The 18,060-nt window shown below is 38.9% G+C and overlaps 1 protein-coding gene across 4 annotated transcripts; it reads left to right on the forward strand.

Moving 5' to 3' along the window:
• Positions 1-1,595: 1,595 nt before the first annotated feature.
• On the forward strand, positions 1,596-17,764 carry LOC124168134 (protein FAM161A). 4 transcript variants are annotated; one of them, XM_046546254.1, is made up of 5 exons: positions 1,596-2,770; positions 2,863-3,021; positions 3,603-3,827; positions 7,784-8,066; positions 15,454-15,546. In XM_046546254.1, the coding sequence occupies exons 1-5, from the start codon at positions 1,689-1,691 to the stop codon at positions 15,463-15,465; spliced, it is 1,761 nt and encodes a 586-aa protein (XP_046402210.1). In that variant the 5' UTR covers positions 1,596-1,688; the 3' UTR covers positions 15,466-15,546. The 4 variants fall into 4 exon arrangements, with proteins under 4 accessions (XP_046402210.1, XP_046402211.1, XP_046402212.1 ...); XM_046546255.1 differs by having other exon boundaries at positions 15,460-15,506; XM_046546256.1 differs by lacking the exons at positions 1,596-2,770; positions 2,863-3,021; positions 3,603-3,827 and adding an exon at positions 17,114-17,764 and having other exon boundaries at positions 7,977-8,066; positions 15,454-15,715.
• Positions 17,765-18,060: the final 296 nt, after the last annotated feature.

Consider the following 18,060-nt stretch of genomic DNA (forward strand, 5'->3'; position numbering starts at 1 on the left):
CCTGCTAGCAGGGTATTCAGCCACCTGCTAGCAGCCTGCGTCGTATCAGCGCTCAAGCCTTGTCCCAAGGTCACCTCACACGCCAACAGCTGGAACCAGAAATACGTCACACGGACTTTTCCCATCAATTCTACTTAGCCGTCGTGTTTTCGGGCACTTGAAAATTTTCACTTTTCATTTAATCACGAAAAATGATATCATCATTTAAAAATCTAAAAGCGTGAAATACGTACTCTAGGAGTAATAATCTTTCAATTTAGGCAATAAAAAATTAATAGGAAACCACCCTATTGTGGACTAGGCACATGGCCCCTTCGCTTAGGACGCTTAGGACTAACGAGGCGAACCAAACACTTGGGGCTCGAGGTGACGACACACAAGGAGAAGATGGAGAGAAGGCAGTGAGCTTAGAAGATACCGTATATCAAGCTAAAGTAGCTGACCCTTCTTGACGTCCCACAAGCAGAATAGGTGGCAGTTTTCAAGATAGTACAGTTGAAGGAAGGCGTAGAGTTTTTGAACTGAAGTCAACGCACTGGTTTAAAACGGAATTTCATCGAAACATTTAAAAATATCCTGAAGGTATAAAGCAACTATGAATATTTTATCGGAGAAGAAAAACATTTCTTCAAAAGGTAGAGTAATTAGTTTTAATTTCAAAAACAATATCTGGCGAAGAAAAAATATTATATACAGTAGGTCAGGAAGCGTATTGGGTATGCATGACGGCGTTGAGGGGTTAAAAACCAGATAAAAGCCAATCAAAAATAAAAATTCCACAACTTAAAAAATTTAACAATTGATTATGGTTCTATTACATATTTAATGAATTTTCACCATGAAACTTCACTGAAATCTAAAAAAAAATCGGAAGTAAATTATTTTTGACTTAACCTCTCAAAAAATCGTCAGGATCTCTTTTATATTCTGACACCTTCATTTTTCACATAATATTTGTGCTAAGTATGTTGTGAATAAAGCAGCTAAAGAGAACCTAGAATTTTATAGTTGCAAAAAAACTTTGGTTCAAGTAATCTAAGTAATTTTTATTTCACCTTTCATGCAGTGGATACGAAACCCTAGGTCGGGCTAGCTAGGTTACACTCCTGGGCCGAGGTCTGGAAGCGTTAGCTTATCACCTCTGCACCGCAGAAGGGGTAGGACAGGAAGGAAAAAGGAAGGAGGCGCCGCCGCGATAGGAGCCCGACTACGCCTCCAATGGGATAGGGAAGGAAGGGATGGGACGAGGAATCTCGCACCGTCACAAAGGCGGGCGGGTCCTACCAAAACCATTACTGTGCCACCGATTTTAGAGGATTATCCTATGAGGAAGAATAATCCAACGATCAAATCGCTGGATATACCTTTCATTTCCTTCATGATAGACGCGAGCGTTGTGGGGGCCCCCTAAGCTCGGGGCCCTCGGCGATTGCCGACCAGCCGACCCAGCCAGACCGTCACTGATAATAACATATGTTATGTTTCCAAATATTTCTCAGCAAATTAACTTTCGAATTACGCGGTAAACAAAAAAAAATTCTACGTTACGTTCGTTGGATTATCAATAGATGGCATTGTTGTTCACGGCACGAATGTTTGATCTCCGTTTCCATGATGATGTGAAGTTTAGGAAAGCGATTCCATCGTTTCCATGGTGTATTTCCAATCAAAGGATTTATGAGGCTGTCATGCCAACGAGTAACAGTGATTCATCATTTACACACTCCTGTATAAAAGTTCCTATCAACCCAAGCAGTGGGCTGCCCAGTCCATCGTATGAAAGGGAGAATGATGCGTTGTTAGTTATGAATTCTCGAAAAGACGTTGTGGTTAGTGCGTACGGGCCTATTTTGAGTAGTCCTTCGATTCCACGGACAAAGTTAAGTAAATTGTCTCCTAATATTAAGTCCTGTGATTCTGCTAGGCCTTTGAAGGCCTTCATAGACTTTTACGAAAGCATTCCGGACTACGGTGATTTGAACCACCTTTCCGATGAAGATTTCTATCGAAAAATTCAACACCTTAAGGAGAAGCAGAAGCAATATAGCAGTTCTTTAACTTCTCAATGTGTAGAGGACGACATAAAAGACGCGAAGCCAGAGTCTCGATCGAAGGAAGTTTCATCCGTTGGATCTAATCCTTGCTCAGATTTGCATAGTGGCATTGTCGGAGTGAATTGCTTAGATAACCGGGTAAAAGAAAAGTGTACTAGTTCTTTCAAAACTAGGAAACAGTTTGTATCCAATACAAGCAGTCAAACCTTTGCCAAGAGTAGATTTGAATCGCCAAAGCGGTGCAAAGTGAAAAAGCATCACTCTTCGTTGGAGGTGTCAACGAGCGAAGAAAGTACTGTTGAGTCAATTGACAATGGAAAGATACATACAGAAAACGACGACAATACTGTGTCCGAGAATGATGGATTTGGTTCAAAAATGTCATTAAAGAAAGCTACTGATAACAATCCACCACCGCAGAAAACTCCTCACAAGAAACAACAAAAAGAGTTGCTGAACTTATCTAGAGATTCAAGTTCAAAAAGTACGAGGAAGAATCATCCACAAGTTAGAGTAAGCTCAGGTTCTCTTGTTGATAGTGCGTGGGACAATTTCAGTATTGATGATTACTACCCAAAGTCAGGGCATTCATTTTCCGATTCAGATAGCAATCTTGATCTTAGATGCTCCGATTGTCCACCTCCAAGACAAATTAAAAGTGTTGCATGGAAAGATCCAAAAATAACTGTACCTGTTCCTTTTAATATGGTCTCCAGGTATGAACATAAATTCTCAATATAATCATTTCATATCATCTTTAAACTTAGGCATGTTAATAAAACTTTTACAATCAATTTTGTATTTTCAGAGAAAAAGAAAATCGAGAAATATGTCAGCTCAGGGGTGAGCTTTATGGTTCCAAACGTGATTTGTCCAAGAGTGAAAGTAAAGGCTTCAAGACAAAACCCGTACCAATTGAGTCTCGTATTCCTCTCTACGATAAAATTCTAAATGAGCAGGAGACTAGGTATGTTTTGGGTGGTTGAACAAGTCACCAAGAAATTATGAGGGCTAGTATGTTTCTGCATAATCTTTTTTCCTGAAGTAGTTACAAAAACTTGTATGCCATCCAACTTTCAATTGTCATCATAGTCGGTGTTAAATTTTGTCCTATTTAAAAAAGATAAAATTTGAATTATTTCCTAAACTTACCTCCCAGATATACCACATTTTATACTTTTTCACCCATTCGGTTTGAATTTTCACTAAATAATGTACTCTTTCCTTTTGTCTCCATCGTTGTAGCCTTTTTGTAATTGTAGTTTATTCAACGGTTGCAATCATTGTCTCAATTGTTGTAGCCTTAGACTTGTTGTGAGTTTTGTACTAAGTACCGACCGTTTCTTTAGTAATGTACTTAAATGGTACTTAACATATTTTTATATTCTGCTGTTGGTTAAATTGGAATATACCATGGAATTAGTAATTTTTGGCCTCATTAAGGACCTTGGAATCAATGATGGGGCTTGCTCCAAGCTTGAGCAGCTTGCTGATGTGTGTGCTTGCTTCAGCTGCTTAAATTTATATTTTAACCTGTTTATTTTTAAGGAGAAGGATGGTCAAAAAACAAAGCATGGAAAATTTAAAAGCTATGATGAAGCCATTCAGTTTTGTGAAAAGAGATGAGGAAGAGAAGAGATACTTAGTTACTCATTCTTCACCTGAACTTCGCAATATTTCCAAGCCAATGAAATTATTCAAAGCCAAGCCAGTTCCGAGGAATCTTTTTAGCAGTCATGTTTATCAGAGGATGCGTGAAGATGAATTTTACAGGTACCATCAAATTTTATATATAGTTCACCAAATAAAAATTGCACTGCTTGTTCAAACACCAGATTTTGCCAATTAAAATTTTCATTCTGTACTCAGTCAACGCAAAATCATGGCCAAAATGCGGCCGTACTGTGGCACACCATTATGGTCATAGTGGTTTCCATCAGGGCACCTTAACCTTTTCCCTACTCTACACGTATATATGCGTGTGGACGTTTCCTGACCCGGTAAACGACGGCCCGTATATGTGCGTGTGAGATTTTCCTAGCCAGGATAACGAAAGCCGTATATATACATTTTCTAGCTCTCCCCCTTTTAGGACGGTCGCGGGTTTACGTTGTCTTTGTCTCGGGACCCAACCCTGCGGGGTTTAGGATTTACCCTCGGAATCCGGGAGCAGGTACCCGGACCCCTCGTCCTTTATAACCCCTCTTAGCGGTGAGGGACAGCGGTCAGGCAATTCTTTATCCAGTCAGGTTTTGAAATAAATATTTTTTCATTTCTCAAGAAAAATAAACTAAGAATTGAATTATTTGTCTTTTGAGCAGCGTTTACAATTTTCGAAATTCTACGATAAATATTAACTTATGTCTCGAGTTATGTATAAACATCAGCATGGAAATTGTTGCTGCATTAAATGCGTTAATATTGGCCTTAGAACTTCGTTTAAAATTTGGCAATGCTCAGAAAAAAATAAGGAATTCAATTCAAAGTCTGCAATTTACGTGCAGGCAACAATTATCCATTTGCTAAATACATATAAGCAATACAAAAGTTGACCGCGAACCAATTCCGCAGGTATGGTCGTAAACCCGGAAAGGAGGGAGCACAACTACTCTCGGAGTCCGAGATAATGCGAAGTCCTTGCGTGGAGGGGTCGAAAAAGGTACAGCGAGACCCTTCTTAACGAATGCTCTCCAAAAATGCTCCGTACCACGAGAAAGAAGAGTCTCTTGGGGCTCAGTACGGCAGTCATGCTAAGACGAAAACTCTGCCGTCTCGAAAGGGTTAATGGTTTTGACCCCTGTCCATGATGTAGCCAAAGTGTGGCCTGCCATAATGTGGATTAAGTATGCTTAGCCACACTATGGTCTCATTTTGGCAAGCCACAATGCCCCACCCCAAATATATAAGTACTAATATAATAATTCTGTTGTACTAATATTGTAGTACCTTGAAGATTTCAATCATCCCATGCCCATCAAGGCCACCATTCAATGCAGAAATAATGAGTTTTAGAAAACTAAATGTGAACCAAAAATTATAATAAAGCATTTAAACTTTTATTTACAATCAATATAAGTGATATGTAGGGTAGATTGCCCTCTGGTTGTCACCCTCCATGTAGTTTTCTCTGTGCAGTTAACTGTGTGATCTATAGTGGAAAGGTAAATGCGAAGAAAAGTAGTTGGTAAATGTTTATGTTTATAAGTACTTTATTATTGCAGAAAATGGACCATAAATAACATAAAATAACCTGTAACCCTTTCAATGCTATGAACATACCTGGTACGTTTGCTTGGCAGGCTGCTGTGAACGTAGGTAACTTTACATCCTCCCTGCCATATGTTCAGTGCTTTCACTGCATGAGACCGGTAGGTTTCTGAAGGGTTGGCCCCAGCGAAAGGGTTAATGGTCTCAGTGACGTCATGGCAAAATTATCAGTGCCGGAACACACTTTTCTTAACTTATTTTACAAGTGAAATACTACTCTGTGTGTTTCAATTATGTCAGAAAATACAGAATAAACAAATCGAAAAATATTTTTAGTTTGGTTAAGAATAATATTAGAAATTTTGAAGCACCAAAATTGATGAAAGTGTTGTTTGGCTATTAGGTATATCTTTTCTTAACCAGTGCCGGAATGGCATTCTGGCACCATGACATCCCTGAATGATCTTCTAGGTTAGTCACTTAAGAAACAAAACAACATTGCAGATAGGTTGGTCATTACAATATTGCCTTGGATTTGCGACTGGAACGTGTTACCTGTCCACCTCCAGATATGTTAACTAGACCTATCGGGAAATCAGTAACAGTTAAAACATATTTATTCATTACAACAATTATGGTAGCCTAACCAATCTTCCCCACATTTCAGTATCACAGTACTCACAGTAAACTCGGGTAAACACACCAATATTAATGATATCAATAAATAATGTGGAAGCTTTTTAACTTTAAATAAATATATATTCTTTTTTCTTTCACGCACTTTCTTTATATTAGTAGAATCAACCAAATCTCAATAACTCATCAACAAACCTGTATCAATAGCAACCAAAACAATACTTATGTTGATAAATGTTTGGTTTACCAATCTGTGGCCTTACTGAGGCGACTCAAAATGTTGCCATAGTTGCACATTTGTTTGGCAAGCAAAACTATGGCTTGATGGATGGCACCCACATAATATGGCAAACTGTGGCTAGCCGTGGCCATAACTGCCGCATGTAAACCACAATGCGGCCACATTGTGGCCATAATTTTTGTTTTGACTGGGTAGACCATGTACATATTCTCAGATTTGATTATTTATAGACTTTAAAGTTGCCTGGGATTGATTTTTAATTACAATAATTCATTTAGTAGAAAAGAATTTCATGTAATTGCCTCTACATTCTAGAATACATAAATATACACATTCTACCATAATTGCTAGATTTTTCAGCAAAATGACTGTGAACTAGAGCTAATTTGTAACCTCATCATTTTGTAATCATTTAATAATGATTTGAAGCAGGTTGATAATTTTCAGTAACATGTTGCCAGGCAGTGTTTTGATACGTGAAACCATTAATGTGTTTCCCAGGCAACAAATTTCATTGTAGTGTTGCTGTTGCCATGTTTCTATTTTGAATTGAAAACATTTTTCTGGTGGAAACTCATTGTGAAATGCACTGTATTTACTTAAGAAATGAGTACACTTTACTTGAGAGTCTAATTATGTAAATATTACGGTCATTGCATGTTTTTCATCTGTTAAATCAATGACTTGCTTTGCTTTATTGTGAACAATAAACTGTAAAATCAATGTTGGTACATTGTCTCATTATTTATTGAAAAATGGTGAAAAAATTTATGTGAGAAACCTGCTCTATTAAAAATGCAAAAAAGTCTAATAAAAATTACTTCAACGCTTCATGAGAGCATGGGATGCTATTATCTTGATGAGTAAATGTGCACTACCGGGGAGTTACCCAAGTTAAAATTTTTGCAATCAGACGGTGCAGTTAGGTAGCATGAACCTGGCAGAACACAGTAATTTGATTTGAAATATGTTTCCGACTCACTGATGTGAACAAACAAAATCGCTGGATATATCTATACAGCCTCAAATTGTTGCATATGTATATCTAATGGTGATTGTGTTGAAAGCAATGTTGCTCATATTTAGAAATCATATTACCTTTTGTGGTCCTTGCTTGAGAATGTGTTGGGCAGCTTTGGCAGCGGCGCAGTGAGGAGGGGGTTTTGGGGGATAACCCCCCCCCCCTCAGAGCTCAGATAATTTTTTAAATTTAATTAATTTTACTTAATTGGATTAGTATTACTAATAGAATAGTGTAAATATTAATAAAATATCCCTCAGAAGGCCGCAAAACTCACCATTTTGAACCATTTATATGAAAATTTTTCTAAAGGAGGGCTCCCGCACCTCCCGTTTACCCTGGCGGGTATTCCACACCCGCAGACACCCCAGTATTTGCGCCTAAAAACCTCCTCTAGCCTTAATTCCTACCTGCACCCTTGAAATATACTAATGGCCAATGAGCTGGAAAAATATGTTGACGTAATGTCATTGACTTGGGAGATGCATCAATGAATTGTGCCTCATCATCAATTATTGTATACATATTTAGTTCTTAGCCAGAATTTTGTTCTAATTTCTATGGAGCACTTTAATTATGTAATTAGGTTAGCCTTTGGTTTAGTCATGTATTCTTTAATGGTAGGACTCTGAGGAAAAGAATTCGTTCCGAAGAGCTTCTAAGATCATCTTCATTGCCACCATCAATGGCTGCACGAGAGAAGGCAAATTTGAGACGGGAAAGATTTTCAATGGATGAAGACAAAGTGGAGAGATGTTGCCGTCCCAAGCGGAAGAGGAGCAAAATTCCAAACTACAAATTGTCTCATGATATTTTACGAATGGAGCTTGAGGGGAGGAAGAATGAGAACATCACTACCACTCCACAACCATTCCACCTGGAGACTGCAATGATTCATGACAAAAAGGTACAACTTATGCTTCTCAAAAATTTCTCTTGAGAAGCAATCATAAATGTAAATTTAATCATGTTAGTGGTATTGAATATGGTTAATGAAAAATCTTTGAACTTTCCACTCAGCTTTTTTATAACTTCGATCGATTCCTACTGTATTTCATAATACCAGTCCACTAGCTGCGTCTCAAAAAATCTGTCCAGATAGCCTTACTTCAACCAATTATTTCATTTTAATTTTAGGATCTTGATTTCCATTATTTTTTATTGATATATATTTTATGTCTTATCTTTAAAAATCTGTTTTCTCGGATTCATAACACGTTTTCACAAAAAGGAGTTGAATCTCATTTGAGGAATTTAACTTTAGTAAACTGTTAGAATAATAAGATAAAGTGCAAAAATGTTTTCTTGTACGATATTTACAAGTAATTTTAAAAAATAAGTGAAAATCAAGTTCACAAAACAAAAATTGAGTTGTTGGCCAAGATGCGGCTTTGACAGGTATTTTGAATATGATTTAGGAAAGAAATTTCAAATAATATGGTTCAAATATAACATACATGCATTTCTGGGCTAGAAATTCAAGATATGTCTGAATTGAATGATTTTTTGAGATTCTACTTCACGGCTAGGAGCAGTGAGGGATGGGGAAGACTCGAGTCGAGAGGTAAGGGGCATTTAGGATAGGAGCAATGGGTGGGGTGGTATGGGGGTTGGGTTCCATCAGGGACAGCAATGGAGGTACAATTGGCATGTGAATATAAATCGGATTTAAAAACCATTAAAAAAATTTGTAAGTATTTAAAATTTGTCAAATCATTCAAAAACATGCATCTGATAAAAGTGTCTTGACATTTCCACTGTTTCTTAATAATTTAAATTAAAACTTATATCATATGTATGTAAGATTTTGGGGTTAAATTCACTTTAATTACCAGTCTTGAGAAGGCGTTAGCTAAATATGATTTACTATCATTATAGTTCCAACTTAGTTTTTGCTCTTCCATTTGGTTTTTTTGAATCTTGTACCCATTTGCCGCACATATACCTTGAGAATGATGCTCAGTTGTTTCAATTGATGGGAATACATTAAAAAAGTGTGTGAAAAGAATAGGGTTGTTTCATTTACCATGTTCATAATGGTGGGTAAAAAACACAAGTGCCAGAATGGAACAGTATTAACTCGGAAAATTGGCTACTTGTCAATCTGATTTAGAAGAAAAAAAGTTTTAAAATTGAACCATATCTTCAACCTGCATATCTGGATCGAAATGTCAAAAATTTGAATTAAAAATTACTTTATTGTTTGTGTTGCGTTCAAAGTTAAAATTGTAATGTGACCTCTTCTAATGGTAATTGTCTAAAGAAAATAAATCCCCTTCTTTCTTTTTTTAAGGGGAAATAGAGATCTTACTTACTTTGGTCAAACTTTTGAAAAATCAAAAAATATTACTTTTTCCATAATTTTTAAAATGAGTCGCATTGAGTGTTTTATGCTCAAAATTGGTCCTTTTTCTAAAATTTGTCCTTTGTCTTAAAAAATATACATATATATTGGTCGTTAAACCTCAATTCAACAAAAGTTTGCTGAGTAGGGTTTCATATTTCTATGCAAATTTCTGCATACACCTCAGGCTAAATTCCCTGAGACCATTTTGTGAAAAAAAGAATTTTTCAGTGTTTTATGCTCTTTGTCTCCCTTTGTTTGCCAACCTGAAATGAGACAGACTAATATCAGCTTGGTTGTAAATGTAGTGAAAGTCATGCTCATCTACAATATGCATGATTCAGCTCTGGTTATCTCGTGAAAACAAAACTTTTGATGTTTTTTGGCATTAGTTGTTCTGTACTATGGATAATCATGATCAGCTACTCATTTGTCAGTCTGAATTGACCAGTATGAGATCTATGTACCTCTCTTCATCCCATTCACAAATCATTCTCACTAATATTACTTGATTCCCTTTTATATATCCCCTTGAGCTCAGATTTCAGTATCTCCTCGTCCCTCAGTGCCTGCTCCTGTAATTTAAAAATATTTTAAATGGTAAACACTCATGACTCTATAATTTCTTATTAATCACCGTATTACTTTGATGTTGTGTCTTTTTTGTATGATGTGCGCTGGCCTTCAACTTTCATGAATACATCTCTGCAACGAAGGTTTGTTTCCTTCATTGCTAATTATTACATTTGCCTTTAGTCCCTCAAGTGCTGTCACTCATCTTGCAAAGCTGCGAGCCTAACCAAAGATAGAGATCGACCAGCTTCGGCTGGGCCTCTAACACTACATAGGAACAACTTGGCTTCTGTTCTACGTATACAGTCATCTAGGTAGTATTTAACTAACTAACCTCTGTTTGAAATTCAAATTGATTATGTACATGACATATTTATCACTTAAACTTCACTTTTTCCTTTCCATGATTGCAAAATGTTTGGCTGATGCTACATTTCACCCATTTATTGCCTATTTCAGTTGATATTACCTAATTGCAATTGTTGATTGGCTGTTTGTGTTTGCATGAGGAGCTAGCTTATTCACTTATCTAGGAATTGCACTGTTCCTTAACTTACCTGACTTATGATAAAGGCTGTATCCCATGTTAAAATTCATGAATATAGTGTTTTCACCTAATTAAATTTGACCCACCCACCCGTGGGTCACGCTGCAGCAAATTTATGAGTTTTCTTCATTTTGTAGTTGTTGCCACTCTTCTAAGTGAGAAGTTAGAGTTATTTTATGGAGGGTACTGTATGAAATGCAACTAAAAGTTTGGTGTGATTCACCCGTGGGTCACACTCTCGCCAGACTGAGTATACCACACACAGTGGACATGAGGTTAAATTACAGGGTCGTTCCTGGTCAAGGAATTCCGGAATAAGTCTGGGGATTTGATATGATACAGGGAAATCAAGACCATACCATGACATCTCTTGATCTCCTGTTCTTGTAACAGACGCATTATTATACCATTTATGGGTTTTGGGAATTACATGTTTTCCAAAGCATTTTGCCAAATGAAGTATCTAAAGTAAACATGAATATATTGTATAATTTTTCATATTGTAAACTTAATAAGCTGATTTAATGACTACCAATTAAATGTAGTTTTTGATGCCTTTAATCCTAGAAAGGTAAAATCATGAAACCAAAGCATTTGTGTGTATTTTAGTTAGGCTTAATATATATCTGTGGAGCAAACATAAAAAGTATTATTTTCTCTTTAATTTATGTGACTAGGATATTCCTAAAATCCCTATCTGTTTGTATTGATCATTGGTGAAAAGTTGCTTGTCAATATAATCAGGTTCATCAGAATGAAATATTTTAGGCATGTTTCCTGTTAATGTCTTTCAATGAGACAATTTAAAAAACCCGCTTATTTTTTCCCTTTTAACTCTCACTCACAATTCCGATAATGGAAAACCCCCATCTACTGCTCTATTTCTATTTTTGTTTAATGTATAGCTTTAATGGCTCCTTATTTACATTAATACTCAATTTTATTTTGGAAAGGACACTTCTTCTGGTGCATATGGGGAAGACTTAGGCTGTAGGTGAGGGTATAGGTTTTATTTAGCTTTGTCGATCTAATATCATGTTATATCATGCTCCAGATTATATTTTTTTACCAGTCCTAAAGATTGCCACAATTTTCAAAAAGTGGTGATGGTAGTACTTATTTGGTTTGTGAACGGAAAGGTGTGGCATAATCTCAAGAAAGGGCATGAGGAGATTCACTCAAGAACATTAGACAGTTGAATTGAAGAAGTTAACAAAGTCATGGAAGATATGTGATAATCAGGTTTTATTTATCTTGCACTAAATTAGCGTTGGGCCTTATTCAAGGAAATAACTGTAGAGTAGCCAGCGACGTGTTTTCCTCAGTGGAGTACATATTCACATTTGAGGTAGGGACACTATCAAAAGCAATGCAGAGCTCTTCAAAACAGAGAAGAAAAATTGTAATTCCTGAAAAAAGAAGGTAGAAATAATTTGCTGGCCTCTGTGGCAGCGGGGTTAAGTCCTCACCTGCCGAACAAGAGGTTGCGGGTTCAAGTCCTGCCTTAGTAGGTTACCCCCATCCTGGGCATGGTTTTTTGTGCTTGTATGATAATTAAATTTGTTGAAATCCAGTATGTACTCTTTTCGGTGGTGTGGGAATAAATAAAATAAATTAATAGAAATCCTGGACCATCAGGAGTTCTACATCCACCAGAGTTACGAGCTTAAATGCAGTAAACTGATTATTGCTGTCCTGTTCATGTCTAATTGCATGTACATATATTGCTGGGCACTAAATCACATTCATGTGTTAAAAATTAAATAGTATGTCGATAAAAGAATGAAACAATGGATCCTGATGAATTAGGCCAAAGTTATTTTGCTTGCTGTGGGGGGAAAATGATTTTTCTCTGTGGGATATTTCTCTCTGTCAGATGTGGAAAATATTACATAAACCTTTTTTCCATAGTTCTTGATTTTTAGTGTAATTTTCAGAAATATTATTTGTTACCAATTTGTTATGGGAGCTCTTTTCACTACATCTGCGTTAATTATATTGTGAAGAAAATTTATTTGTTTTAGAAATTTTTTTGTTGCAATCAGTGCCTACCAATTAATAATATTGTAGCGGAGGAATCATCCATGACAACGGGGTTTATTTTTTTTAACGACGGAGATATTAGAGTAAATAGAGGATTGAGGAGATTGTGTTTTGAGAACGAAGTGAGAGTTAATGTGTACGACTTCTACTGAAATAAAGGTGTTAAGTGTTCCGGAAATAAGAACAGTTGCTTTTTGTATTGGAACCCTCGCACGTAACAACTGGTGTCAGAAGGGGACGAAACATAAATTATAGTGTTTGTTATTTTTGTATGAAGCACGACTTATTTTCAATCGAAGTAGGAGCATGGCTTCAAAGGCAGCTAAGTTAAGTGAGTTGAAAGTGGCGGATTTGAAGCGCGAGTTGGCGGAACGTGACATGGAGACTAGCGGGACGAAAGCAGTCCTTCAGTTGCGACTTCGTGAGGCGCTTCAGGCCGAAGGCGTGGACCCCGAGGATTTCTCCTTCGAGATAGAAGTCGGCGCGCATGAATTCACGCATTTCCTCACTGTATTTAAAGAAGAGCGTGCCGAGTATTCCAGAACTTTGAAAGAAATTGCCAGTACTATTCGCTCGATCAAAGACGAACTGCTGGCGAAGATCTCTGAAGTAAAATGTGGGTTGGAAGACGACGTCAGAGAATTAAAGGACAAGCTTGAAAATGACGTTAGCGGAGTAAAAGATGAGCTGGAAGCGGATGTCAACGAGATGAAGGAAGAACTGAAATACGTCACTTCGGAAGTACAAGGCGTGCAAGAGAGATTAAGGAACGTAAAAGAAGATTTAAAAATGGTAGAAGTCGATGTAGAGAAGCGTATTGAAGATCGTCTGAAAACTCTCGCTCAAGAATTGACGCAAACGGGCACTGTTGGAGTATTGTCAGGACTAGCTCCTAGTATCAAGGCCGTGCGTGTAAAACCACCTACATACGACGGCAAGATTCCTTGGTCTACTTACTTCAAGCAGTTTGAAGCCGCGGCCAACGCCAACGGGTGGACGAAGGAAGACAGAGCTACGGGCTTGATTGTGGCGCTGCGAGGAGACGCTTTGAACATTCTTCAAGCGATGCCTGACCATGAACACAGGAACTACGAGTGTCTGGTGGGCCGACTTGAAATGAGGTACGGTGACAAACACCTTCAACAAGTCTACCACAGCCAATTGCTCACTAGACGTCAAAACCGTGGCGAGACACTGCAGGAATTTGAAGCGGACATCGCGCGACTCGTTTTCTTGGCTTATCCCTCGGCGCCCAGTGAATTTATTGAGCGATTGTCAGCAGAGTCTTTCGTGGTTGGTGTGGCTGATCCGGAACTGCAGAGAGCTCTACGCTTAATGCACCCAAAAACTTTGGACGACGCACTAGCCCGAGCCTTGGAATTCCAAGCGGCAACCGAAACTTCAAAAATCCTAACTCATGTCCGAAGCACGAGCGAAGAAGAATCTCTCGAAGATAGGATCGAAAAGATCGTCTCAAAATTTTTACGGAGGACAGGACAACCCACAAAAAGAGATATACGCTGTTGGGATTGCGGGGAGCTTGGACATGTCCGTAGTCGCTGCCAAAATAGTACGATGCGGCAGGGACGCTTTCTCGATCGACACCATTGCCAGAGCAGAGCAGATCGACAGACTACGCATCTTACTAAAATTTCAAAAATGGGTGACGATATCCGTACTGGGAGCACTCCCCCTAAAACTAAAATTTTCGTGGGCGGTCTCCCTGAAGACGCCAAGGCACAAGATCTGAGGGCCCTTTTTGAGCGGTATGGAACTGTTACCGAGTGTGACATTTTAAACAGGTATGGCTTTGTGCACATGAAGACTGATGAGATGGCCGTCCGTGCCATAGAGGCCCTGAACAATGCTGAATTTATGGGTGTCCAGATTAGCGTTGAGCAATCTTCTAGTAAGAAGAGTGGTCGTGGTAGAGGCTTTGGTCCAATGATGAGAGGTAGAGGAGGACCAATGAGGGGGATGAGAATGGGAAGAGCCCCACCTCCGTACATGATGAGGGACGGTCGTGGGGACTATGACAGACGAGGACCAGGAATGGATGGCAGGGGCCCTGGAATGGACAGGATTGGACTGCCACCTCCACCATCAATGAGGAATGGATACTATGACAGTTATGACAAAGGCTATGATGGCTACTACACTGCCCGAACCTGAGCGCCGCACATACCCTGACATGCTCCACAAACCCCTAGAGGAAAGGCGAAGGTAGTCCATTACAATCGATTGGCACTTTACGAAGGTGGCAATGCAAGAGTTGAGGAGGATCAAGAGGTGAACGCACGTTGGCGGCCGAACAACATGGTCAAGGCGTGGGTAAGAACTGTTCCGGGACGAAACAGCCTTGAGGAGGGGGCAGTGTAGCGGAGGAATCATCCATGACAACGGGGTTTATTTATTTTAACGACGGAGAGATTTGAGTAAATAGAGGAGTGAGGAGATTGTGTTTTGAGAACGAAGTGAGAGTTAATGTGTACGACTTCTACTGAAATAAAGGTGTTAAGTGTTCCGGAAATAAGAACAGTTGCTTTTTGTATTGGAACCCTCGCACGTAACAATATGTATACAATTACCGATTGTTTTCCAGAAAAAGTGAAAAAAGAAACTTAAGGTGGAAAATTGCCTGTAATTTTTATTTTTTATTAATATGCTGCATATCCACGTGATTAAGCTTGAAGAGGCACTCTCTACTCTGCATGCCTTTGATATGCCATTTAATGGCAAAGTGCTTTTGGCGCTGGTTTATTCATTGTGTGTTGGGGTTTCCGACAGGGACAGGGCTGAGCAAGAAAGGGTGAGGAGGCGTGAGGAGAGGCGTCAGAGGGAAGAGGCGAGATTGAGGGAAAGGGAGTTCCGCAAGGACCCAGCGTGGAAACTGGTCTCTGGGTGGGGAGGGGTGGAGGACGACCTTGCTCTCCGAGCGTGCACACGGAGGGAAGAAGAGCGCATCCGAAACCAGATCCATTGCCACCAAATGGAGAATATGATGAAGCGAGTTTATCAGATCCCAACTCTGTTTGAGAGACAGTCTCAGGTATTGTGACTTACGCATTTTCTTAAGCCCCCATTGTTTTTTTTAAACTTCACTATTTTACTAAATAAGGTATGTTTTCGTGGAGAATTTGAGAATCAGGTCGGCCATCTCCAACCCCATCTTGGAATTCCCTCTTCAATTTACAATAAGGCCCAATCCCTTTTATTCTGTCTATTAATCCTATTGATCTCTTCCTCCCCCTCCTCCATCTATCAAGTATTCTTCCCATCTCCCCAATACTATTTCCCACCAGTTCCTGTTAGTCCTAATGATAACTTTATTTGGCTAAGTAACTAGCTGTTGACTCTGTGTGACTGCTTAAGTGCTGGTCATTATGTGAGGGAAACTGGCTTTGTAACTGAAGGCTCTGTTGAGCAGTGGCGTAGCGAGGGGGGGTTTTGGGGGATAAAACCCCCCAAAACCCCCCAAATAAAACCCCCCAAAACCTCAGAGAAATTTTTGAGTTTAATCCATTTTAATGACATTGGATCAGTATTACTTATAGAATAGTGTTATGATCAATTAAATATCCCTCAGAAAGCCGTAAAACTCGCCATTTTGAGCCATTAATCTTAAAATTTTCTGGAGGAGGGCCCCCACAACTCCTGCTTACCCTGGTGGGTATGCAATACCCTGCACCCCAAAGTATTAGTTGCGCCTAAAACTCCCCTAGCCTTAATTCTTGGCTGCACCCCTGCTGTTGAGAGACAATTCTATAGAATTGGGGAAGAGAAGTCACTGCATATTGGTATGATATCTTAGGCATCAACTTTGAGCTTGAATTCACTGCCAAAGAACATTGTCAGTCCGCTCTTTTTACCTCCTCATCCCATTATGGGGATCAGGTTTATCAGTGAGGTTGACAGGCTCTTGATCACTGTTGCATGTGAAATCACTCAGAAGCGGCAACTTATGGTTATGCTTTGATTATGGCCTGGGCTATGCATAACAAGTGATTGATGAAAATTATATTAGAAGTAAAATACAAGCAAATATAGTTTCCACAGAGTGACTGTTTAAAATGCCAACAGTTTTATTTAGAAACAATTTGCAAGCTCTCTGTGGAGACTGCAAAATTATTCTTCTGGAGCTCAGCTCCTAGTATAAATAGTAGAAGACTCATCTAGTTGTTGTTGAAATTGTACCATGCAATATTTTCCTCTGAGGGAAAGTGTCTCATGAGTGCACTCCATACTTTTCAAGAGGCCATTAATAGATTGGTTCAATTGGTACCCCCATTGTTCACTTCTTATATTTCCCTTCAAAAAATTATGAAAAATGTATGTGTGCATTCTGAGTGGTTCTTTTATACATACATGTTTTGTGCTTGTCATTTTTACCTGGTTTGATGAATTTTTTTGTGTAGTTTTCATGCTCCTCATAGCACTAATCCTCCAGGTCCATCTCTCACGAAAAGCAGTAAAAGAAGTTTTGGATGGGAAGATGGCGAAGGAGCAGCCAAAGGATTCAAAGAGTGGAGGGAAATCCAGGAAGCTATCGGTCAAACTGCAGTCAAAGGGAGTGAATAGCATTTCGCCAACCCCAAGAGAAGAAGAAGAAGTGAAGGAGGAGGAGGACTCGGATGAATATTATGAAAGTGATCCGGAGGACGACAAAACTTGCCATCACAGCCTTGGGGAAGATGTTGAAGAGGGCACTGGACTGGAGGACGAGATCAAAGATGAAGTGGTTGAGGATGGGAAAGAAGACGCAAGGGATTCATCGCCCACTCATGAATCTCAAAAGTTGTTGGATTTACCGGAGGAAAATGAAGGTAGTGATGGAAAGAATGAGGTGGGTGATGTCGACTAATAATGTCCCTGAGGATAATATTTGTTTGTATGTAATATAATTACCATCAAACCTGCATCATTCTTTTGTTTCATGGAGAATAGATGAACTGGTCATCCTCATGTAGTATTTATCAAGTCAATGGTGGATTTTCTGTGTTTCTTTTACTTCCTAGGTATGGGTCAATTAAAATATAAGGAATATAATCCTCAAACTGATTGTTGACGAGTTGACTTTGTGGGAGTCCATGGATAGTGATAATTGAAACAGCAGGAGTATTTTTCCACACTTTTTTATTCTTCCTCGACCGGTTTCAATGCTTACACATCATTATCAAGAGCTGTCTAACCTAAGGAGCAGCAAGCCTGGTATTTAGGTATATTGAGGGTAGGTCTACGTGGGGTAAAATATAAAAGCAGGAATGGGGGAGGGGTTGAGGTTAGGTACTCATTTGCGGGATGTCTATTCAGGGTCATGGGATAGATGTGGAAGATACAGTCATACATACCCCCTCTGACTGAATTCCCCAAAATGTTTGCCCTCTTTTTTATGTA

This window comes from Ischnura elegans, chromosome 11 (assembly GCF_921293095.1).
Source record: "Ischnura elegans chromosome 11, ioIscEleg1.1, whole genome shotgun sequence".
Taxonomy (NCBI): domain Eukaryota; kingdom Metazoa; phylum Arthropoda; class Insecta; order Odonata; family Coenagrionidae; genus Ischnura; species Ischnura elegans.